Below are 27,064 nucleotides of genomic sequence, written 5' to 3' on the forward strand. Positions count from 1 at the left end.
TTCAAAGAAATCGGATAAAAGTTACGTTTCTGTAAAAGAAGTCAAATAGGTTTATATGGGATATAAAAACGTGTACCGATATAGCCCATATTCGAAATTGAATCGCGTGCAGACAAAAACGAATCTGTGTCAAATTTCACATGTAAACACACGAAAGCTTTCTATACTCACTCCCAATTCTCAATAAAACCAACAACGTTTTATTTTCTAAATTAAATTTTTTTAATAAGTTTTACAACAAATTGAAATTTGTTATTGTCTAATTGTCTTATGTAAAAAAAGTAAAATATACACATTTATTTATGATTATTTTCAGATTTCAATCTAATATACACTAAACATTTTACTACACATTATCATATTGTGTAACTCTTACAAGTAAAAATATTAATAATAAAATTAATAGTAATAAACGGGATCAAAAACAAAGGTATTCAATTGAGTCAGAGAATATAAAAAAACAAGATAGTGAGAAAGGGATAAAAATTGCAGAGGTAAAATATAATGAAGAAGGGATTACAAAGGGTTACAAGAAGAATACAATGAGATAAAAATAATGAAATAATTAAAGGTTGTCCTAAGGAATATACACATAGCAGTGAAAAAAGATAACATATTGAAGAAATATAATAATATAACAGATATGTATAGTATTTAAAAAGCTAATCAAAAAACGTTTACACCCAAACCCAAAATGTATAGTATTTTTCATAAATATATATGAACGGGGAACAAGGAATGTGTCTGAATGACTAAAGAAAATTAATAGGTCGTTTTGTAAGAACGTAGTACATAATCGGAATACATGTTTTCTTAAATTCCAACATAGTAATAATATTTTTTCTTTTAATGTCAGAGTACTGTAATTCCTATCCATTTAATTCAAAATACTGGTCCACACGAATTGTAATGAATTTATCAACTTTGTTGTCATTCATTACTTCAAAATATTGTAAATCAAAATCTTCGAAAAGTTATTAAAACTTCCTTCGAAACCAGTATAAATCAATGCAATAATATAAAATATTCATTCCACATATTCCATTAGGAGCTCCCATATAAATCATATAAATTTAAAGCAATATTGAATACCTAAGAATATGCAAATAAAAACGAAATTTGCTCTACTAATCAATAGCTCTAGAAGTGGTGACAGGACGACGTAAGCGGGAAGGTTCGTTGTTGCTTGTTGCTTGACTAACTAACTGAGAATGATGGTGGTGGTTGTTATGTGTAGAATGGTTTTGCGGATTCGCATTTGTGTTATTTGAATTTGGTCCTAATTCGTGGACATAACAAGCACGACACACACGAACGGCTTTGGTGAGACCATATTTTGGCAGTGGGGCCGATGTGTTTGAACAAACACCACAAAAAACCCCACCACAATTTCGGCAGTGATGGCGACGTCTAAATGCAGTAAATGGAGTGTTACAGGACATACAGCGAGGTGCTTTCTGATCGGGTATCCAGGCAGGTGGTGATAATTGAACAGGTCTTGATGTTGGTGACTGTGTGGTGTCTGTATTCGATTCCGACACACGACGATTACTGCCATTTGTGAAACGCTCACATACGGGTGAATTATTTTCCGACGATGACACAGATGAAGGCGTTGTCGTACTTCCAGTTGAATTATGACGACTTCTGTACATTTGATTATGATTCTGTTGAGGCTGTTGCATGACTATGGACTGTTGATGTGGTAATATCTCTTGATTATCTAAACTACGACTACGTTCAATCTGCTGACGTTGCAAAACTATATTAGTTGCTGTCGCCGAAACTGTCGGGGATGCAGTGCTACCCGTCGAGTGTCTATAGACTCTGTTGTTGTCATTACCACCGGTATTACCATTACTACTACTGCTGTTACTACTATTACTGTTCTGACTTTGATTGTCTCCCTCTGGGTTTACTTCTTCAGCCGAATAAATACTTTGACTGGAACCAGCACTTTCTTGTATCACATCATTTTCCGAGGCCCGAAATTCGAATAGTTCGTTTTCCTTAGGCTTCTCTGGTATATCGATCTCCTCTTGAGCTGGTGACATATTGATTAGGAAAACACTTCGCAATATTTGGCGTAAATCAAATGCAAAATTTGTCTGTAATTGATCGGCCACACCGGCAATGCATACAAACAGGCGATGTAATAGGTTTTCAGTATTTCTAAAAATGAAATAAAATTAAAAATTAGAACTCCACATTAGCTAATTTTAATATCTTAATAAAAATATAATGAAGAATAAGAAGATTGAAATTGGTTGACATCAAATCTTTTGCTGTCCTTAGATTTTTTTCAGAATTGCGTCAGAAATTAAAACATTTTAAACCGAAATAACTAAAATTAATTTTTTGTACATCAACAGATTGTAAGTAATTGTTGTCTTCGACTCTGTACAGGAATACCAATTTAGTGGCTAGGCGACGAAAAACTGACAGATGTTGAAAAGCAACGGAGAAAGCGAAGACGATAATAGGAAATTGGTCAAACTTTTCTTCGAACATATCTCCAAAGCTCCATAATCGGATGGAGGCCTATTTTGCCGACCTCAGGCAGAATATATATTTAGGAACTTCAGGCAGATTATAAAATAATAAAAATAAGTTTATGTTGAAATACTAATCGGATTTTTTCCAAAACTCTAGCTTTGTTTTTACATTCTTGGTATTTATGGGATTAGACTCTTAAAAATTCACTCCGAGGTGTAGTATAAACAAATTCATTATTTTTTCCAATTAGATGGCGTTATTTTAAAAATATATATCGTAAACTACTTACTTAAACTTCATGCGTCCTCCAGATCGTATAATTGTCTTATTATCATCTAAAAGAGATGACGACGATGAAGGTGTCTCAATGTCCAATCCCAAAGAAGTTGTTGCTTTACTATTCGACATAGTATTATCTTCTTTTGCTGCATTGTTTGAACAGTCATCACATTGCAAAGATTCGTGGCGCTTATCGCCACCATGACGATGTAAACGACGGTGATGATGGTGCAAGCGATGATGTCTAGAAGACGAATGATTATGACTTTGACCAGTGTGTTTACGCGACGCACTTTGTTTATTTGATGATACTGATGATGTAGCCGTGGAGCTTTGGTGATGGTGGTGGTGGTGATGATGATGATGGTGTTTACTGCAAGTCTGCTGCAAATCGCTATAACGTCTACGACGAGAATGGCTTACACTTGACGAACGTGGGGGATTGTTCATGGAACTTTGTTGAGATAATGAGATTTCTGAGTCTTGTAAACTTATGCTAGCAATAGTTCCTGTCGTATTATTGTTGTCTTGGTTGGCTTGATCCATTTTATCTTTATCGTGTTCGTCGTGATCGTCTATATCACGTTGTTGTGCTTTGGCACTTGTTGTAGGCAGCTCGGCATCTGCGGTATCACAACACTCGTCTTGTGCGGTTAAATCACTATCACTGACGACAAAATTATCCGTTAGGGGGACCTCTTGGGGCTGTAAAAGATTACCTAATGTGGTATTTGATATTAAATATCCGGTGGCGCAGTCGGCTGATGCTAATTCTAAATTTATAATTTGGTTAACCACATTATCCAATCCATATAAATTATTTTCATCCAAATCGGAGTCATCTACATCGGCATAATGTCCTTCGTTATGACGACGCAATTCCTCTTCGATATCCTCGTCATCATCCTCATCGAGAACATCATGTTCTTTCAAAGCTATTTCTTCTTCATCTTCAATCCAACTATCTGGTGAAGTTGTACCATTTGTATCCTCTTCAGCGGTTGTAGTTGAAGCCATTGAATGCGTAGGAGATGAGGGCGTTGAAGAAATGGGTGTAGTGTAAGGTGAACATTCGTCAGATGAACTACTTGTGGACGGCGCTGGTGAAGGACTGTCAGCCCTTCTAGTGGATTTTGTCTTATATATTTTGCATAACTTTTGTTGTTGTAGTTTGGAGGTAGTATTGTTCCTATGTAGTGCAGCAGTTGAATCGTTCTTGTCCATTATATCGCTATTAGATACTTCGGAATATTTGCTCGGTTTACTATTGTTATTGTCCATTACTGTGGCATCTTTGGCTTTTAAGGTGTCCTAGGAGCAAGGAAATAATATAATTAGTTCCAGATAGATATTGGAGATGACATCAACTTTAAATATAAAATTTAAAATTGTTAAATAGAAAAACTTGAAAAAATGAAGCACACATCCGTCCCGTGAACTGATTCAATTATATACCCTCACAGATGATATAAAAATCTGGAATCTCATTTAGATTACTTTGTTGTTTCAATCAAATTTGATTTTATTTCAATTTAATAAACATTTTAATTGTACTTTCGTTTAATTAAGTTTTTCATTACTTAAATATTATTTAAAAATTAACTTCGGTGAGGTTTAGTACCAACTCGATAGTCCTTAAAGGCGTTACTTCATTAAATCAAGAAATAAATAAGTACATTTCTTAATATTTTACAACAAAAAACACATTTAATTGAATTGACTAAAGAATAATTGTAAGAAAATTATATTTTTGATAAAATTGTTCACTCCAATGCAACATTTGGAGAATCCATGTTATAAAATGACATTACAATCCACTTCAGATTTCTCGAATTCCTTGTTTTCCCTCTTGCTATGAAGACAAAAGGTAGTTAATATAATCAGAAACTTTAATAATAATATAGAAGTATTTATAATAATATTTGAAAGTGTCGTAGACATAATGACAAAGAAAGAATTGCCGGTAGACACGGTAAAGTTAACTAAGACAAACAAAGGCAAGTGTCGATCAAATTTACTCTCAAAGGGGAACATAGAATTCTATTAAATGATATCAACCATTAATTGCAATTTGAATATGAATGAATATTGTATAAATGATTAGTAAAAATATTCCTATGGTAGAATTCACAAATATGATATACATCGTTGCCTTTGAAAATCAATACGTCGATGGAAAGTCGTTGATAAATTTATATGGATATAAAAAGTTAAGAACGTACGTCGACAAAACCATCATTAGATCAACTAATTCACAACCTCTGGTCTTTATGTGAACTTTTCCAATATTATTTGGTATAAATATTAAGCTTATGTTTTTTTTTTATCCGAATGAGTAAATAAAGATGCTGTTGAGATTTATTCTGGTGAGTTCATTTTTAGAATGGACTACATTTTAGATAAAGGCCACATATCAATCGCGATTCGTCATCCATACAAGACATTATGTGGTTTTTTAACTAATTTTTAATCGATTTTATTCAAATTTGGAACTAACTTTTCAATCAATTCACTATCCACTGACAATCGTTTTATAACATTTTGATCAATATTACCTTTAAGCTGATTTCCTCGTTGGTACACAATAAACGCTCCAAATAATATAGCTCAGTTTCATTCAGATTTCTCAAATACTCTCGCACTTTGATCAATATACTGCGAAACGGTCTAAACATTTCCGATAGCTGTTCTGCTGGCATATCCATATCTAATGGCCCATCAGGATATATAACTAAACCCGAAACTATGGCCAATCGAGGTATGGAAAACATAAGGGCCGGATCAAATGCATCAACTTTTTCCTGCTCCAAAAGGCCAAGTTTCAAAGCTCGTTGCAAGGTTTCCGAGCATAAAACACATATTAGCTCTTGCATTTCGTATTCCTCTTTTGATTTCACTTGCACCATGGCACTTACATAGCGCCATTCAAATTCGGCAAATAAACGATCAAAACGTTTCAAACTTTCGTATAGCTGTTCGGTGGCGGCATCGTTTTTATCCAGATTTAAACGTTCACTATTTGGAACATTATTTCGCAAACATTGGTCACGCAACAAGTAACGTACATTGTTCAAGCTGCGAGTGACAGCCTCGGCTAAAGGGCGCATTTCCTTGCTCTCTTGTTCGCGATTCATAATAGATGAACCGGCGGCAAGACATTCGGCGCCAAACCATAATTGACCCGCCAAATTCTCCTGTAAGACCTCTTCGGGAAATTTTGCTCGGAAGGCTCGAGGATCACGTTCATCGCCAAGAAGTTCTTCAATTATAAGATTTGTTATAGCCAAAACCTTATCCTGAAATACAAAAAAGAAAACAACGACAATTAAATCGGAATCTATATCATATAGATTGTTGCAAAATTGTATTATGAAATTTTAGAATTTCTTTAGCAATTGTCGGACCTTGGGCCAATAGATAATTTTACCTGTCCTTGACGTAATCGAGAAACCAAACGTGAACATCGATCCGGTTCAGCTCTACCATCAAAACTATCCAATTCGCTAGCGACTGCAGCTAAAGCACGATCAGCATGGAAGAATCTAGCCAACAGGGATTTATCATCCGCCTTTAAAGACACAATAAAATAAAACAAAAATAAATTATTTATAATAAAATTACGTCTTTTTTTTTCAATTAACATATTAAAATTAAAATGAATGTCAATTTCAACAGTACCAGCTACAACACACTCTTATTATAGTATATCTGGCTTGTTTACTGCATAATAACGAGACAACACCAACAAAAACATGTCGATCCAAAGTTAACGTTAAAACGTCCATGATAAAAAAGTCTATCAATATTTACACAAACTCAATTAAAATTTTTCACTAACACCAAAGAGTAATATCTAGAGCAATGAACCACTAAAGGTCTGTGTCTGAAGTTGCAGGGAATGTAAGAATTCTTTAAAAGGTGATCTCAAGGAAAAATCTCAATTGAGAATTTTGATTATTCGTCGATACACACTATATGACTATATTTCGACCTTGGACCCATCAATTTTAGCATAAAGTTCACTTTTAGAAAAATTTACTTATATGTAAGAAATTTAGTTTAACTGTATAACTGAAGAAGTGTTTGAAATGTTTCTAGTTTTCATTAAATCACGTACTAGTTATACAGGTTTTGCAAATAAATGATCAACAATTGGGAAAAACAATTTATAATTAAGGTATAAATGTTAAGTTTCCACAACCACAAGGAAGAAATATGGTTGTCAGTTTCGTATACAAAGAAACAAGGATTTAATTGCAGTCATTGATAAGTATCAACCAATTTTTCAACTAATTCATAACCTCTGGTTTTTGATCGACTCTATTTATACCGAAAACTGTAAAGTGCGTATCTTAATCCTTTCACTACCGAAATAAAAGTAATGTTTAAAACTTTAATATTTCTTCTGATTTTACTTATTTTGAGGGCCTACCTCAATTACTTCAAGAGATATATGAGTTTGTTCTGAAAACTTGTTTTGTGAATTGTAACCATTTGGCCTTACGATAATAAGCGCTATTTAGCCTATAATATCTTTCGAAGTTTGGGAAAAAATACAAAAAAAAAGAATCCGGAAGAATATCACCTATTGATCTTGTATGAATGTCAATTTACTAGAGACATACATACAAGAGAAAAATAGTCTCAACATTTCGTATTTTTCGTTTTTTATTGAAGAAGTTTGTAAAAATGTATTTTAGTGCTCACCAATATGGAAAATATTTTTAGCTTATTTATATTAAAGCATCTACTTTAAAATAACATCGATAAATAAATCGAAACTAACTGGGGAAATAGAGTGTGGTGTCGTTTTCGAATGTCCTCCTAAGTGGACATCGGCAGTCAAAGCTTTATACATTCAACTTTGTGTGCTACCCCTTAATCTGTCAAATTCTTAATCTGGAAAAAAGAAACATTTTAAGGCAAACTACGGTATAATAAACTAAAGGTGTGCGCGTGACACGAAATTTTCACGTGTAAATCACGTGAGTCGTGAATAAAATCTGAATCAACTCTCGTGAATGTGCGTGAATGGGACTAAAGTAAATATGTCGTGCGTGAGCGTGCGGGAGTAATAAAATCGGTTCTTGAATGTGCGTGAAAACAACTTCTGCAAAATCACGCTCACGAAAAAAAATCAAGATTTAATTCTTACTAGTATATTAAATGAAATTGATTTAGCTGTCGAACTATATTTTATTTATAAATTTTGATACCTTTTCTCATTCCCAGTTGGCAAATGTCGTGAGTCTCGTGAATTTGTCGTGAGTCACGTGAAATGTCGTGAATCGTGCTTGAGCGTGAGTCTGTAAAAGTAGTTCGTGCGTGAGTACTGCTTTTCATTTCGTGAATGTGCGTGAGTGTGAGTGGCTACGACTTTTATCGTGCGTGAATAAGTATTTGACTTCGTGAATGTACGTGGGTGTGAGTGAAATTTCACTCACGCGCACACCTCTAATATAAACACCTATATAATCATGATATAAGAACTTTGATCTAGAATGTGAATGTGCTACCAGATCCCCAAATATATATCCTGATCTACTCAGTGTCAACTCTTGGTTCAGATTGTTCGCCTGTCTGTCATGCCCAAGCTTGTGCTTGCATTACTTATCCAATCTTTGGTACAAAGTAACCCAATATTACCTCTAAGAAGTGGACCACCACCACAAAAAATTTTCCACATTTAGTAGATTTCCCCTTATGACAGGTTTATTTTAATATGGTACTAAAGCACACGTCTCACAAAAGTTATCCACTTTTCAGAGATGTCCGTTTTACAGAGTGTTCAAGTTTCAGAGAATTCACTGTACATAGCATTCATATATACCAAGTTTATTTTCGTAGTTTGTTGAAATATAGCTGTTGAATTAAAATGTTTTAATAGTATAATTTTTACAAGAGCAGGGGCCATATCAGTTAATTTTAGATGTAACCCCAAATTATGAGTCTGTCGACTACAGTATGCATTATATAGTATAATCAATTTTATATAGTATAATCAATTGAATCAAAATCTTGGTTTTTTCTGCCTTGATTTGTACGCTTTTATTAAACTTTTTTGGTTTACCAAATTTATTATTGAAGGTAAAAAATTAAATAAAACATTTTTTTTTTTTTTTTGATTTAGCAAATGATTATTGAATTAAAAAAAATTAAATAAAAAAACTAAAGAATAAAAACTTTAATATAACAAAATACTTTGTTCGTTTTATTATGACGCTCACTGTATATCAATAATACATAATAATCATATCGTCTTAAAATTTGGCAAAAAACCTTCATTTTATTAATATCCTCAATTTTGATGGTTAACAAATTCATATGGGATATCATATGGCCCGACCGAAAAGACATTTTGTTTATACGATCGTATACGTAACACTAGTTTACAGATAATTATTTATATTCATGAGTTGAAATTCATTCTGACATAAAACCACCTAATAAAGCTGATAACCTTTGACCTGCTGCAAAAGTCTTTATGTACTTAGTATTACATTAACATTTTTATCATTTTAATAATTTTAGATTATGTAGACACCACACCTTTGATTCATATTTGGAAGTTTCTCGGATCCCATAGTGCAATAATTGTGTGAAAACAGAATTATGTCCAATTAAACTACTTATCATTAAACAATACAAAAATGCCTAGGTTTGCAAACCCAATTTTCTAAAAAGTTTTCATTGTATCTTAATTATTAATATATAACTTATGTGTAGTTTTGGCGTTAAGGGTCAAATGCTCTAACTTTCAATTTATGATTCAGATGATTCAAATCGAAACTTAATGCACAAAAGAACTGACTAAAACCCCAGTGTTTTATTGGTGGCAATGAATTCTAAATGGAATTTCATGCCACCTGGATGGGTTAACCTTGGGTGTCTCATGTATTACTACACATTTTGCAGGACTCCCTGTATAGTTGTATTGGGGAATTTTACTGACTTTCAACAAAATTAAACCGATAGTTCTCCTAATGACGTATTTATCCAATTACGAATTGCGATCACGTATATTGCCCCATTTTCAGGAAAAATCTCAAATTGTTCTAATCAATTATTGCAACAATTTGGATTTACAGTAGTAATTTTTCCAAAATCCGTCGTCGGAAACTTCTTAGCCTAGCACAAAAAGCGCGGTATAATCAGAAAAAAGTTAGGTGTTTTGGAAACTTCCATCTCTGTTATGAACACATGTTAAATTTTGTTTCGATCTGGCAAAGTCCTTAATATAGAAACAGGTGTTCAAAAACGACGCATCCGCAATTTTTTTACAATGAAAAAATTAGAAATGCGTGCTGTCATTAAATATATACATTAAAAAGGTTTATCGGGACAAGAAATTCATAATGATATGGTGAATGTGTTAGGTGAAAGTGCTCCTTCATATGCAACAGTAAAAAATTGGGTTGCTGAATTTAAAGGAGGTCGTACAAGCATTTAGGATGAACCATGTAGTGGACGTCTAAAAACAGCAACAACAACAAAAATTATAGCCAAAGTGCATGATATGGTATAAATGATCGACGAATAAAAGTGCGTGAAAATGCTAATATCATGGACATCTCAAATGATCGAGTCCATTTAATTTTGCATGAAGAATTACAGATGAAAAAGCTTTCTGCAAGATGGGTGACGCATTTGTTACAAGTCGATCAAAAATCCATAAGAATGAACATATCTCAAGCTTGTTTGGGTCGTTTTAAGCGAAATAAAATGGATTTTAAGCGTAGTTTCATAACTGTTGATGAGACATGGATCCACCACTATACTCCAGAGACAAAAGAACAATCCAAACAATGGACTGAAGCTGGAGGAAGTGCCCCAAAGAAGGCAAAAACAATTCAATCGGCTGGTAAGGTTATGACAACGGTTTTTTGGGACTTCAAAGGTATTTTATTGACTGACTATCTGCAAAAGGTTAAAACAATAAATTCACAGTACTATTGCAACCTTTTGGTTCAATTAAATGTACAAATTCGAGAAGAACGTCCTGACCTACAACACAAAAAAATAATTTTTCATCAAGACAACGCACCAGCGCACAAGAGTGTTTTAACAATGGCTAAAATCAACGAATTAAAGTACGAGTTGCTTGACCACCCACCTTATTCTCCTGATTCAGCTCCCAGTGACTTTTACTTGTTCCCAAATCTAAAAAATCCTTGCTGGCAAGAGTTTTACCTTAAATGAAGATGCAATTACAGTTGTAAACCACTATTTTGAAGACCTTGAGGAAAACTATTTTAATCAAGGGATAGAATTGCTAGAAAAGCGTTGCACTAAGTGTATTGAAGTATCAGGAGATTATATTGAAAAATAAAAATATTTTTGAAAAACTAACTATGTATTCTCTTTCATTGATATGCTAAGAAGTTTCCGAACCGCCTTCGTATATATAGATATGGTCTCGTATATTGGTCCGTTCGTCATAAGAGCTTTAAAGGTCGTCGTATCTACAGTTTTACAAGAGATAATTTTGAGTTTTGATTAGAAATATAAAGCAACTTCTCTAGTTTGCACCACAATTAAAACAAGCTCAATGAAATTTGAAATGTTTGGACTCGGTCTCATCGAGCAGTATTACTTCGGCTTCGATCAAAAAATTAACGTTCACATTAATATAAATTTGTCAATGTCTTATTATGAAGCAATACACTCATCGATTTCAATAAAAAAAAATATTTGCCAGAATGCAATATCACAATTATCTCTAGATTTGATATTGGCGGAAAGGAAAACACCTACAACAAAACAACATATAAGAATCAAGTTTCCAGAAAAGATAATTGTGTTTCAATCGAAACAAAGAGTACCAAGCAACGTAGGTGATTCATACCCACAAGGGTAAAGGTAACGGTCGTTACCATAGAAAATTATTTCTCGCGAAATATTTGCGATTATAGTTCATTTTTGGTGTATACGAAGCCTAAATTTGCATAAAATTTTTTACTAGGTTCATTAGCTCTCCATCAATTCATAAATAAATTATCTCTCATGTGAGGTCTTAAAACAAAATTTCCAAACTTATCTTTAATAAGGGAAAATGAACGAATATCTCCTATTAAATTTTCGTGATGACAAATAAATATGTATGTATGTACATATCATACAATATTTTTAGTGTTCTTGTTGTATAGTATCTTATTTCCGCTAGCCCAACTTGTAAAGAGTAGTTCATTAATCGACGATTGCGTTATTCATACATATTCACACCACCCCCTGTTTGGACAGTTAAGTTTTCTGGTTTAAGGTCGTTGTGGAAAAATAAATGACAAATGCTGACGTCATTATATCAAAAGGATACCAACGTCAACATTCTATTGAAATGCAAACACATGTTTGTATGTACTCTATGTTATTTACATTATTTCAAACATAGTTCTCATCTGTGCTCAGTAGTGCTTTCAGTACTATTAAAATATTGTACCAGGTCGTCATCATCATCATCATCATTAAGGATGAATTAATAAATGGGAATTAAAGATTTTTTGAAGATTTTGGGAACACAAGTATGTAAGAAACATCTGCTAATCATCAAATGCCACTACAAATATTTTAATAAAAACTATACTTATGTATATATAAGTGAAAGTGTCTATTCGAATATTATTTCATTATAATACTATTCCCTTCCTTCTTTTATAAAAGTCCTAATAGCTGCTCATACTTTGTTGGGATATATAAGAAGTGCTGCAAAATGCTTCCAGCCTTACTGAGAAACGATAGATAAAAAATTTTTTGGTCTTTCCTAGAAACCTTGACCATTTGTATTAAAAATATAAAACAAAAATCTTAATCCCTTAATCTCCCTATTTTTGTTTTTATTGCTTCATTTCCTTCAATTTTTGCATTTGTTTATATCAAACCATTTGGTTTAGAGTATTTCATAAATTCATTCAATGCCAGTTTAGTCTCACATATTTGAGGAGTTTAGAAAATATGTAAGTGGCTTTCCACACTTAGAAAATCAAGTGCCATATCATATCATTTTTTCAACGTTGTTCAAATTATCAAAATAGATATGCAAACCAGCCCAGCAAAGAATATTTGAGCAGTAAAATATAGTTGCGCTTTTTGGTATACAATAAAGTAGGCAGTGCATCCACACTGCATGTATCGGCGGCAATAACGTAAACGAGTAATCAAACAAGTTTATGATCATTCGTTTACGTTGTTGTAACCAATTCATGCAGTATAGATGCGCGAAAGGTAGTGCTGTTTTCCCTCATACATATAACAATATTGCTCACTTCTCAGCAATATTGTTATTGAAATGAGCAATTATATCAGCGCTATGTTAAAGCCGATATAAATCGGGACATCGCCCACAAAAATCAGCGCTGATTCGGTTGTTTTGTAAACAATTGGTACTGCCTCTCTCCCTTACGATCCAGCTGAAATAGTGCTCCATGTTTTGTGGGATTGCTCACTTCTGAGCAATATTGTTATTGAAATGAGCAATTATATCAGCGCTATGTTGAAGCTTCTATAAATCGAGACATCGCCCACAAAAATCAGCGCTGATTCTGTTGTTTTGTAAGCAGTTGGTACTGCCTCTCTCCCTTAAAATCCTGCTGAAATAGTGCTCCATTTTTTGCTGGGAGGCATTAAGTTAAAGATCATATAAAGTTAATGTACATTTCTTTTCCATCTTAAGCGACAAACATCACCACCAATTTATCATGCAATTTGATAAAAGAACAAACCTATCACACCCTTTTTCGAGAGGTTCAAGTGTAGTTCACTTTGGGTTGAATGAATTACCCGAATTTATTTTGATAATTGGTTGATAGTTTTGCTGCAAGTAGAGGATGCTGATGAGGAATGTGGTAATTCCGAAACAGCTGTACATCCAACCATCTTGCAGTCTATAGGGCTTTGCCCAAATAAATTTGACAAGCATACTTTTCCTCTGTTGATTAAGCTACACTGTAGTTTAGTCAATGCATGGCTTTAAGCTGAGATCAAAAAAACAACAATAACGATTGAAGAGAAGCCAAAAATAACAAACAAAACGAAAGAATAAAAATAATTCGTACAAATAACAAAATAATTCGACATCTCTTAAAAACGTTTTTTTGCAATCTATGTAAAGGGAATCTATGTTCATTCTAGTGGTTCCTAACGCCGCACTATACCATACTAGCATGACATATTTCGAAATTCGGAATCGCAAATCGCAATATTTTCATTTGGTCATAGTTTCTTAACCCTGAAACGTTGAAACTTAAATCTTGGTAATATAGTTTACTTTAATGAGAAGTTAAAATTAAAATTGTATTGGACTGCAAGAGTATTTCTATTTTTTCGTAACAAGAAAAGTAAATTCTTGCGATTCCGAATATCGGGACATAGGGGATGAGCATTCTACATAGCAGCCTTTCTGTTTATTGTTGCGTTTCTCATCAAACATTTATTGAAATAATGGGAACTGATTTGAAAATTCGGACTAAATTATGTATAATTTTATATTCAATACCCCTATGCAATACATACCTGTGGAGTATGAACAACAAGTGATTTCGAGGGATTGTATAGTGTTAAAAATATTGCAAATCCGAACTTAAACTTCATTCTCTATGAGGTCATTAAACATAGCATTTTTCCAAAAAAAAAAAATCAAGCAAGATTATTCAGCTCATTTTTACATTTGATGTACGGAATAAGAACTTTTGTCTGCATTTCTGTCACAACGTTCTTTTACGATAATTATAACTTACGTTATTTGCTTGAACAAGACAACAAGATTTTATATAATTGACAAAATTTTAGTACGTGTCTTTCCAACCATATTATAGACACCGATTAACTGATGAAAAGTATGATAACTCATGCATTTCTTCTCATACCAATAGAACGCGGAAACTTTTTCTGTCATACTAAAAGAAATTGTATTATAAAATATGGTTATATGGTAATCAACAATGGAACCTCTCAAACTTGGACACTCTGAATGCCGGTCACCTCCCAAAAGTGGACAATTATCGTTAGACGTTTGCTATATGAACACATTGAATTTAACCTCTCATAACTGGACACCTGTCAAAATGTGGACAAAATTTAGAAGACGGTAGGTGTACACTTCTGTGAGGTTTCACAGCCCTGCGGGAAATGGAAATGGTCCGTGATAGTTGCAATTTGCACCATCTTTCCGTAGGGTGAATATCGAAGAGGGGTTTCAAATCTATTTTATTTATTTTATTTTATTTTATTTTCATATGTAACTAGGACTTACAAAGGCCTTATACAGTTACTTAAAACAACATTTTAAAACTACTTAAAACAATTTTCTATTTGTATGCTATTGTTTTTACATATGCAAATCTGAGTTTTATAAAATTTAAATATTTCCAACGATATTGGTGGATATAAAACGTTAATAAATAAGTCCCAAAACAATCTAAGCCAAATATAATTGATTGTTAAAGAAATTGATTTCAACAACAACAAATTAAGTGCATCAAACCATACATGCAGTGAGTCATTGAATGAAATTGTCAGAATCCCTGTTATCATTGTTTTTTATTCAATCCACAGAGCAAAAATAAGTTATTTACGATCTAAAGTAATTTATGAAATTATTTATAAAACAACAAATTCATGAAGACCAATGGATATGTTTGGCGATGAATAAGAAAAGAAAGAACAGAATGAATGAATGTTAAAAGCGGATAAGTAAACATTTTGTAACATCAAATAATTAAACGGAGATCGTCGAGCTCAATTTCAATATAAATTAAAATAACGTAATACTGGTTTATACCAACTTGTTTTATGCGGATATCTCAATATAAGGAAATTAAATTCAAACTGTGAAAGCAACAAAGGACCATAAAAAAATAACAATATAAGTATAAATTCCACAACTTTTGAACTTCTATATTCATATAAATTAGAAGAGACCTAGTTTTCATTGTCTACTTCGAGCGTCGGACTACTACTTAACTACAACTGTCTTAGGGATTTACACATAACCTACTGCGTACTTTTTATAAATAAATATACGAAAATTTAATCATGGTGCAATGATTAGCCCAATCCCAGTTTTGAGCAAACACCGAAAACTTTCGACGGTGTATTATCCCTTCTCAGTAATGCTTAGAGTTTCAAAGTTTCTCCACAGTGGTTTCACCGTAATGCTAAACGCCATTGGGACTCGGCTATAAAAAGGATGTCCCTTGTCTTAGAGCTAAACATAGAAAAGGACAGCTCTCATTAATAAAAGAGAAGTTCACCACTATGGTGTCATAATGGACAGTTAATACTCTAACACACATTTTCATGAAGCTCCGTTAGTGTTCCTTTAGCTAACGAACTTTTCAACTGTACTATGGACATATCTGTCAACTTGTCAACTTGCCTACATATTCCACATGCCAGTTAGAAATTTAACTTCCGAACAATTTTCAGTTAAAGTTAACCGGAGAGAAGATATTTGCAATTTACTTTCTGTTAACTGGCAGTTAAAGCCAAACGGAGCTACAAGAAAATGGCCGTAAGTAAACTAAAATAAGGCGCTGAAAAAAAACTGAAAAAAATAAGGAGCTGAAAAAAAACAATTCATAGCGAAACTACAACCATTCAAATATCTTGCTGGAATCCTTCTCTAAGGCAATAAAACCGCCATTAACTAACAAATCTTTTTAACACAACACACCGCTGAAATGTCGAATATTAGCAATTAAGTAGGTCGTGTGAATTATTTAGCTAAAAAGGAAATTCCACAAACATGAATGATATATTCTTTGTTTGACCTTGCCAAAAATTGGTGGTTCGAAGTTATTTGAAGTATTAGCTGGAGTTGTACATTTTGTCTCCTGTAATTGTGCTACCATCGGACAAGCATGGTAATGTTACTATTGTGGAGTAGGTGTAGAGAAGCAAAAAAACGCAAAACGCAATTTAAACTGGAGATTCGTAGTTTGTCATCGCTTAACATGTCTGCGGGGACAATCAGTCAGCAGTAATGAGGCAATATGGTTTATTACAATACATTTGTTGTTGTTGTTGTAGATCTGTTACTCATTGTGGCGTTTTGTAATGTTTCATGTAGGAGTATTTGTGTGAAGCGCAGTTTTGTTTTTGGTGTCGGCCAGTGTGACGTTTCGTATCTTTGCACTTGTTTCAAACAGTAAAAAAATGAACAACAAATAAACGGAAAATTATTCACAAAAATGCAAACAAAGACGAGAGCGAAGAGAGACATGAAAAAAACAACGTATGAATGTAATAAGCAAATCACGAAGAAGTCGAAAGAAAAATGTAGAAAAATAATACAAAGCATATAAAAACACATCATGATTACCTTTTTATTGCCTTTGTTGCTGTTATTGTCAAAGTAAATAGCAAACACAGATACTCAAATCTATACTACCGCAAATAGACAACAAAGTTGAGCGAAATTCGTCGGCGCAGCGCAAAAGGAAATAGGTCAATGGCGGCTTCATTGAAATAATTTGGTACATTTCACAGTGGCCATATGGTGGTACATTAAGTTAGCATACGCACTTACATAAATATAAGAAAGACTCAGTATGTATTGATAGGTACAAGAAAATTTGAGTTCGACGATCTCGGATGTGTGAGAATTGAATTGAGTTCAGTTCCTTTATATTCGGAGAACTAGACTAAAGATTTATGTACAATTACGCAAATCTCATTGTGTGAAATGTTTTGCTTTATAAAGATACAACATTAATGAAAGCTTTTCTTTTTTATAAATTATTCTGAGGATTAAATCCGCTTTTAATTTATGTGTACTTCCAGCGATTTTTTTTATAATCTTAAGTATTGACATTCACTTGTGGAGCACAAACTTAGTACATGCCCACATAAGGTGAAAACTTTTAATAAAACTAATATGCTTTCGAAGATTTAGGAATATGCTGCCAGATAGTCCTTGAACTGGAAATAAATTTGTATATTTTACTATACTAACTCTCATTTTCATGTAGCTCCGTTAGGCTTTAACTGGCAGTTAACAGAAAGTAATTTGCAAATATCCGGAGAGAAGTTTAACTGAAATTTTTTCAGCATTAAGTTCCTAACTGGTTAATGGAATACGTAAAAAAGATTATAGATATGTCCATAGTACGGTTTAAAAGTCGTTAACGAAGCTTCATGAAAATGGTCCAAAATATTACAATGATCGTTTTTAATTCCCTACCTAATATATATATAGGTAGGGAATTAAAAACGGTTAATATATTCAACATATTTAAATGTATTTTTATTGTTTGGAAAATGTTATTTATTGGTTATTTGGTATACTAAAGTATAATTGTTCCACATTCGACAATTGTTGTTGTAATTTTCTTGGTTCGTGTTCCAAAAATTTTGAACACACAAGTTTTAAGCTGATGTGATAATCGTTAAGTTCATGCAGACTTCTCCCGACATATCAGAGATATCAACAATTTTGGTTTATCTTGATTTTATTGTTCATAATACGTCCCATAGCAATCTATTTCATACCAGTTAGCATAAGCGTAGGAAGGCCTCTGGGGAGGGGGCTTAGACCCCCCCAGAAAAAATTTAGCCCCCCCCAGAAGTTGAAAACCTATTTACGATTTTACATTTTTATAAAAATTAAACAAGTATATACAACCGCACAAAGTTCCGCTAAAGACTTTCATGCACAATCGAATTACTTGGGTTGTGGTAGCAGTTGCCGATGGCAATGTTTAAAGTCTGATATTTATGAAATAGAGCTGTGATTGAACTTATGGTTTAGTTGAATAACTAACAGCCTGTTTCTGTATGTCGAACGAGTTCAATCGATTGACTGAAATGCATAGAAACAGCTGTTTTTTGGTTATAAATTCAGCTGTTTGTTTCCATTTTAGTCGATCCACAGAGCTCATTCGACATACAGAAACAGGCTGTAAAGCTCCTTTATTATATTGTTTAGTCTGGTTTAGTCATCCTACATAAAAAATAGTAATTGGTATTAAAACTATTCTTTCATAAATTAATATCTTAATAATGCTGCAAAAAAGCGTCGCCAAAAAAGAAGTGAAAATGTTCTTTTTGGGTCCGGAAGTGGTGCAAAGTTGGCGGAGAAGCGATGAATGTAATAGGAACTCGTCATAGAACGAATGTCCACCGTTTCAACAGCCGTTGCAATAAATTTTCATCATTTCTTACGGTGTGATCCGAATTCAGAGTTTTGAATGTGAATTAAAAAATTGTGTGATATTTTCCCAAATAAATAATTTTTATTTATTCGTTTTTTGATTTTTGGTCGACCTTTTGTTAGAATTCTATAAATATTTATAAAGACCTCGAGCTTCAAGAAACATTAATGTATAATAATTTTTATATTTTTTTATGATTTTTAATGCACTCTAACGCTTGTTTGAATATTTTCAAAAATTATCGATTTTTCTATAATGGATTTAGCATTTTTGTGGCAAAATTTGAATAATTTTTACCATTTTATTTATTCTTAAGCTATGGTCACACTAGGCAAATATTTCACCAAAACGAGTGTCAAACATTTTTCTAGAACCATTTTCCAAATATCTGAATACGGTTTTTGAAAAATAATCCCACCATGATGCTATATATCCATTATGAGCTAAATATGTTTTCTGGTTCGGCTGTGGCGATGTATTCTTTTTTGATTTCTGTCAAATATTTGCCCAGTGTGACCATAGCATTATGGTCACACACTGAAAAAAACTGTAGTAAAAAACTTCCTGTGTAGTTAATATAATTAACGTCTTCGTGAGGACATTTTTGGAAGTGCTTTTAAAGTTGTGCCTTTAAAACAAATCCCAATTTTTTTGCTGGGAAAAGTGTGGAACTACTTTTAGTTGCTTTTGTATATATTATTTTGATGTCTATTTTTGTATGAAATAAAACAATAATTGAACCTATAAGTTCGCTCTATACATTTTTAGCTAGGGGGCTATAGCCCCCCTAGGAAAATTGTCTAGCTACGCTAATGCCTGTTAGTACATAGCGTTTACGCAAATCTGTAGATATTTTGATTGCAAAAGTATAAATCTTCTATTCGAAATAAATTTATGTAAAATCAAAACATTTCATTTCACCATAATCTGAGATTGATAAAATGACCGTCAAGTGTTCCTATGGGAACAACCTATGAGAATAGAATTTGATAATATATTGGCCATCTTTACGAACACAGGAAACAAATGCTTCTTTTCTATAATGCTTCTTTTCGCATCGAAAATTGACAAAACAGGTGAGGGAGAAAATTGGTAGCAATCAAAAAATTTCTCGATTTCCAAACGGCGGCGTTGTTCCCGCTAATTGTCCGCCGGCCTGATTTTCTGATAAGTTTTAAGTTTTAATACAATAAGACAAACACACACATTACCAAAAGACAAACACAAATACAAAGTTAACAACGAAAATAAAAATATAATACAACAACAACGGTAATGTTTTAAAGTCTTGAGTTTGACTGGACTTACCTTGGGCTTATTTAACCATTTAAGTAATGTTTCCATTATTGAAAGTTGGAATTGCAAACACACTCATACAAAAGAGAGAAGCAGGTTTGATTTTACGTTTTTTTTTTTTTTTTGTATCCTATTAAAACAAAAACGTGAACATCGATTCCTTTTCATCCATCACACATAAGACACGCATTGGGTATTGGGGAACACACGATAAAATATGTAAATTATTTTATTTTTGTTTTCTTGAGGACGTAATCCTTAATAATTGGGTTCATGTGATTTTTTACTACACTCAAATCGTCAACTCTGCAACTTTTTTGATTTCAATTCGACGAAAATGATTCAACAACACGGGTGCGAACGTTAACTGAAATTCTACTACACTTGTATGTTCCTCGACATCGTCGTCAAATATACGTGACCCCCTTGCAATACTGGTCCCCTTCAAGATCCAATGGCTATTTTTTCATTTTTTTCTCTGCCTTGTTATTGCGTATCACGGCAAAGGCCAGGTGGAAAAACACTCTCACTTTGTAATCCCGTTTGAATTTCAATTTGGTTTTCACAAGTTGTTCAGTTTATTATTATGAACAATTCGTTTTACTAAGTATTCCGCTTAATTTTGTAATAATGATGTCTAATAAATGGAACATACTAAATTTGGATTTAAGTTGTATTTAACACGTACTAATTTAAAAGCGCTCCTCGAAACCCCATACGAATACTAGCCCCATTTGGAGCGCGTTTCTACAAATTAATGAGTGCAAGTTACGGAGTCGAAACCACCTAATGACTAACCGCCGTTACTTCATGCCAAAGCAGTGTCGTCGATATACAACGTCGACACCATAATATAATGCCAGTTCGCGTACTCAAAATTTTGTACGTGCACTCACAAATTATTATGGTGTTTTCTTTTCTTGTAAAAAATGAATTTATTTTGCTGAATGAATGATTTTATTTTGCTGGCAACATTTTAAAAATGCGCATTCTGTACAGACAAAATGAAGGCAAAGCTCTTTTTCAGAAAAGAAAACACCATTAGTCTTGTTGGACGGACTAGGGGGACACACAGGATCATTTATCCACTCATGCACTAAATATGTGACACCCCTGCCAACATTTTTTGAATTTGATAGTTTGAAGGGGCTCTTATTGGCGTCGTTCCAAATTGATCTAAAAAGGCACCCAATGATTGTACTTTTTTGTAGTAACTTGGCGTGGTACAACTTCTCAATAGTGACGGCGCTTTTCCGAGGAGTTTTGGATATCGTATACGACTGTTTTCGACGTAGTGGGGATTCTCAGAAGCGCCCCAAATTCAAAAAATGTTGGCAGGGTTCTTATAAATATAACATTTTCCGTTTATCTCATAACAATTAACATAACCTTTATCATTACGATATTGATTTACACGTAGTAAGTTAAACGTTGCAACATCTATCAGCCGTTTGTTTATTCTCGATGGAGGCAGCGTGTCTGGGAAAAACAATCACTTTATTCTATTTGGAAAGTCGAAAATTGTTTACCATATATCTTTCAGAATTTTAAGCGTAATAACTATGTTTTCAGCACTTTATTTTCGTTTTTATTTAAATAAATTATAATAAGCTAGTTGCCCTTGGCGTTTCACAAAATATAAAATGGCTCTTCTAAAGAAAGTGATGGCAAAATAATTTCATGTATATTTTGTACTTTTTGATATGCTTCCCCCATCACAATTGGCGATTGTTGTAGTGCAATTTACGAGTTTGTGGTAGCGATGTCTGACTGGCATATGTTTTTTCGGGAAGCATTTTTTCATTGCTTAGATCTCATAAATAATATTGCTAAGCTTATGTTTAATATGTTTAAATAGTTGAATTGAGTTGGTATTCGAGGTCAGCTTTGGTCCATATCGGTCTATAATTAGAAATATCAAATTCGTAACAATACGAATTATCGGTGATGACTAAATAATCGGTAAATGTGTTATCGATCCCATAAACCCTGCCAACATTTTTTGAATTTGGGGACTCTTTTGAGAATCCCCACTACGTCGAAAACAATCATATACGACATCAAAAACTCGTCGGAAAAGCGCCGTCACTATTGAGAAGTTGTACCACGCCAAGTTACTACAAAAATGTTTCGCATGAGTGCAATTATTAGGTGCCTTTATAGATCAATTTAGAACGACGCCAATAAGGGACCCTCCAAACAATCAGAAAAAGTGCATTTTAAGATAGTTGTAAAAGAATCATTGTGGTCGAGTAAAACACGTTTGTTTAGATATTTATTAATTTGATTAAACATTTACAAATTCTTAAAAATATAACATTTATACCACTATCACATTACATTTAACATAATTTTTGGCATTAATGATGATGTTGAGTTACAAGTAGCGAGTTACATGTTGCTGCGTCTATCAACCAGTGTTTTTATTCCATGGAGGCAGCGTGTCTGTAAAATATCTGAAAAACAATCACTTTATTCCATTTGGAAAATCACCAAATTGTTCACCAATATACCTTTCACAATTTTAAGCGTATAATCTATGTTTTCAGAACTTTATTTTCGTTTTTATTTAATTAAAATATAACAAGCTGGTTGCGCTTGGCGTTTCACAAAAAAATGGCTTTTTTAACAGTAGGGATGGCAAATTACTTGCATGTACTTTTTGATGTACCTTTTCATGATGGTTGAAGTGACATTTACGAGTCTGTGGTAACGATGAGGTTGAAATGGAACTTTGAAATGCTGGCAGGGAACATGCAGCGGTATCGATTATGCCTTCGGACTTAAAACGGACCTTAAACGGTCGGATAAACACTACGACAGAGGTTCTCCTATCTGTTGTGTGTTCGTTCAAGTTTTACACTTACACTGCACGAACAAATATGATGACAACAAGAAAAAATAAGAAGAAGCATAAACAATATATGGGATATGTTCGACACGACCACTGTCATCCGCCCAATAAACACAAACGTTTGAAAAATACTAAAATGCAATAATTTTTCGAACATTTTTTCAAAGGATTAGGGTAATATTCAAGTTGAGAAATTGTTGAGAAAATCGCGTTCTCAACAAAAAACAGACATTACCCTCAACAGTAAAATTCAACACAATAGCAATCATTTCTCAATTGTAATCCTCAAATTGAAATGCATCGCTACTCAATAATTTCTCAAACAGTTTTCAATGTGAGAAAAATAAAAAACTAGCATTGTTGCGAATACTTTCAAACCACAATTTGTATGAAAGTCAATCCTAGTTCCAACTGAAAGTCAATACTAAATTTCTAGGGATTTTGTAAATTTTATTTTTTCGTTAACAAATATAATAATCTTAAAAATAACATTAATAATATATGAAAATAATAATATTATACCAATCAAAATGTAATTATCTTATTAAACGTATTAATAAATAAAACTATGAATACAACTTTAAATATCTTAAACATTTTTACATGTATAATTCCATTTCCTCCATAATGTTGGTGTCATTAATATGCTGGCAATTTGAAATATTTACTATCGAGGAACTTGCTGGCTTGTGTGTTAGAATAGATTCCAGCAAGAGGAAATCACAAAATATCAAACTGATGACGGGATGTAAATTGATGTAATGCACATTTTCATCCAGAAGTTCTTGATATAGGAATTGTTGCACTTTGTTTTAATTGGTTGCACTTTGTAAGTTTTCTGAAAACTTTTCTTTGTTGTTTCCTTCATCGGTTTTTCATCGGCCAACATCTTCCAAGAATATACCATTCAATGATTTTAGTTTTCTGCAAAACAATCGAGTTTTGTGATTTCCATTATGTTTTCATTTCACTTTTTATTTTGACTTACCAATTTGTATTTCTTCCAACTGACCAGGTACTTCGTGATTTCCTCAAGAACGTTGGTGTTACAAAATTGTTGTTATTAAAATACTGGCAATTTTCAGGAACTTGATGACCAGATAATTGGAATAAATTTCCAGCAATTTCAATTCACAAAATAACAAATTAAACCGATGATGCGATATAAATTAAACTATCGATGTGATGCGAATTATCATCCAGTAGTTGTTGATATGGAAAAGCATAAATACCAAGTTTTTTTGGTTGCACTTTGATTTATGGAAACTTTCTCTTCTCGATAAGCCACTACCATTTTTCATCGGCCAGCCTCTTAATGTGTCCAAGAATCAGCATCCAAATATTTTAGTTGTCTGCAAAGAGATTTGAGTTTAGTGACTTCCTTCAAGTTTTCATTTCGTGTTTTAGTTTTACTTACCAATTATTATAAGCAATTTCAATTGATTATTAAAAAATTTCCACATTTTTGTATTTCTTCCACGAACTTTGTTGTCCAAAGTAGTATTGAAAACCATGTGGTTTTTTCGTTGCATTTCAGGGTAGTGTTTTGTCAAAGTTTTCTCCAATTATCTTCAACACATTTTCAAAGTTTTCGTCAACATTTTGCCAAATTGGTTGTAATTCGCAAACAATTTGAAGATGAATTGAAGATGAGCTTTTTCAAGTCAAGTTGAATTTATGTTGAAAATGATATTTACCCTCAAACTGAAGAGGTGTTGCATTTGAAAAACGCTCATCCTGTGTTTATTGGGCGGATAAACTTATAGTCTGCACGGCGCATAAGGTGTGCTTATCGAAGACACACTCCATAGCAAATTGAGTTAAAATAAGAGCCACAAAGTATGCCACAAATAAAACACTATAATAATCAAACAGAGTTGCCGTTGCTAATATATTGAAGTGTCATTGTTTCGAGGGAACAACTAATGGCTAAATTATAGAAGTCTCATTATAGTCTTTGCAATGAAACAAATATGTATGAACTTAAACCCTTAATGTCATACACATTAAGAAAAAAATTGTTCCTCCAGGACGAAGTATAAAATCTCTCATAAAGTATTTTCGTTTTCAGACAAGGGATATATTCCTTTTCTCTAACCAGCTTTAGTTGCGAATATGTTTTGAGGTCAATCGAAAACGTTGTTTGTCTATAATTTCGTTCCCGACAAAAGAAATCTTTTCTTTCAGTGTAAAAGCTTCACTATATATTTCGAATATTATTCAGAAATTATAATAACGAATATTCGTTTGGGTTGCCTTTTCAACTTTTTTTCCTTTTCTCGGTACGTGGTTTTTAAATGAATTCACTATATGTAATGCTGTATTTTATTGGACACATAACTACATCATTTATTAAGGCTCTGCTCACATTCGCAAACCTAACGGGATTCAAAATAAATATTTAAAACTATAGAGGACGAAAATTTCTCTTCTACAAAAACAACAAATGCCAACTGTATAGATGTCGTTCAATGCATGCAGCTTTGGTATTACCTACGTTGCGGTCGAAGCGCTGTTTTGATAAATAGTTTATAAAGGCATCGGCAGTTATAATTTCAAATTGTCTGCCAAAAAAAAAATCAATATAATGAAGATTTATATCCCTGCCAGTATTTCAAAGTTCCATTTCATACTCATCGCTACCACAGACTCGTAATTGACACTACAACAATCGTCAACTGTGATGGGGGAAGCGTATCAAAAATAATGAAATGTACATGAAAGTATTTTGTCATCACTATTATTACAATATCGTATACGACTGTTTTCGACGTAGTGGGGATTCTCAGAAGCGGCCCCATATTCAAAAAATGTTGGCAAGGGTGTTTCATAAAATATAAAGTGGCTCTTGTAACAATAGTGATGGCAAAATACTTTCATGCGAATAGTGATGGCAAAATATTATCACAGTTGGCGATTGTTGCAGTGTCACTTACGAGTTGAGGATGAAATGGATCTTGGAATGCTGGCAGGCCATTTTATATTTTGTGAAACACCAAGCGCAACTAGCTTATTATAATTTATTTAAATAAAAAAGATAATGAAGTGCTGAAAACGTAGTTATTTTGCTTAAAATTGTGAAAGGTATAATAGTGAATAATTTTTGACTTTCCAAATGGAATAAAGTGGTAGATTTTCAGATATTTTTCCAGACATCGAGAATAAAAACACTGTCTGATGGACGCTGCAACATGTAACACACCATCAGGGCTGTTTTCTTTTTGCACTGGATGCAACATTTGTATGGGCTATCCAGAACATCTTTCCACTGGTGTTCTATCCAGAACATCTCATCAGTGCAAGTCGCGCCGATGTTGCCAGATTGTATTTGGATAAAGCGACGCTTCTTCGATTCACAATAGCAATTTATTGTGACTATTTTATCGAAAAACATGACATTCAAAGTGATACGGTGTCATAAATAATCGCAGCAGTAAATATTTATTACTAATTGAAGCATTTCATACATTAAAATTGCAAGATTTCACTTTTCTGTGATTGTTTTTAAACAGCTGATGACAGTGTTGCATATTTTTGGAGATGTCCTGGATAAACGAGTACTCTGTTTTATTTTAGTCCTTAACGGCTTAGTATATCCAGTGCTAAAAGAAAACAGCCCTATAATTATTTTATTAATGCAAAAAATTATTTTAAATGTGATGTGATAGTCGTATAAATATATATTTATAAATGTTTAATCAAATTAATAAACATCTAAACAATCGTGTTTTACTTGACCACAATGATTCTTTTACAACTATCATAAAATGCATTTTTCTGATTGTTTGAAGGGGCTCTTATTTGCGTCATTCTAAATTTATCTAAAAAGGCACCTAATAATTGCACTCATGCGATATTTTTTTGTAGTGACTTGGCCTGGTACAACTTCTCAATAGTGACGGCGCTTTTGCGAGGAGTTTCCGATATCATATACGACTGTTTTCGACGTGGTGGGGATTCTCAGAAGCGCCGTCATATTCAAAAAATGATGACA

General features: G+C 33.1%; 1 protein-coding gene and 2 long non-coding RNA genes across 3 annotated transcripts; all 3 read right to left on the minus strand.

Moving 5' to 3' along the window:
- Window positions 1–198: 198 nt before the first annotated feature.
- On the minus strand, window positions 199–20,912 carry LOC142224929 (lateral signaling target protein 2 homolog). Its single transcript, XM_075294710.1, has 5 exons — window positions 20,229–20,912; window positions 6,203–6,343; window positions 5,331–6,071; window positions 2,786–4,086; window positions 199–2,172 (listed from the first exon to the last, which is right to left on the minus strand). The coding sequence occupies exons 1-5, from the start codon at window positions 20,262–20,264 to the stop codon at window positions 1,128–1,130; spliced, it is 3,264 nt and encodes a 1,087-aa protein (XP_075150825.1). The 5' UTR covers window positions 20,265–20,912; the 3' UTR covers window positions 199–1,127.
- A 1,566-nt stretch (window positions 20,913–22,478) lies between these two features.
- LOC142219767 (uncharacterized) lies at window positions 22,479–22,967 on the minus strand. The gene is made up of 2 exons (XR_012717755.1): window positions 22,730–22,967; window positions 22,479–22,672 (listed from the first exon to the last, which is right to left on the minus strand). It is a non-coding gene; the product is annotated as an uncharacterized LOC142219767 (long non-coding RNA).
- A 532-nt stretch (window positions 22,968–23,499) lies between these two features.
- LOC142219768 (uncharacterized) lies at window positions 23,500–24,817 on the minus strand. Its single transcript, XR_012717756.1, has 3 exons — window positions 24,488–24,817; window positions 24,059–24,422; window positions 23,500–23,994 (listed from the first exon to the last, which is right to left on the minus strand). It is a non-coding gene; the product is annotated as an uncharacterized LOC142219768 (long non-coding RNA).
- Window positions 24,818–27,064: the final 2,247 nt, after the last annotated feature.

The sequence above is a fragment of the Haematobia irritans genome, chromosome 1 (genome assembly GCF_050003625.1).
Source record: "Haematobia irritans isolate KBUSLIRL chromosome 1, ASM5000362v1, whole genome shotgun sequence".
NCBI classification, from domain to species: Eukaryota; Metazoa; Arthropoda; class Insecta; order Diptera; family Muscidae; genus Haematobia; species Haematobia irritans.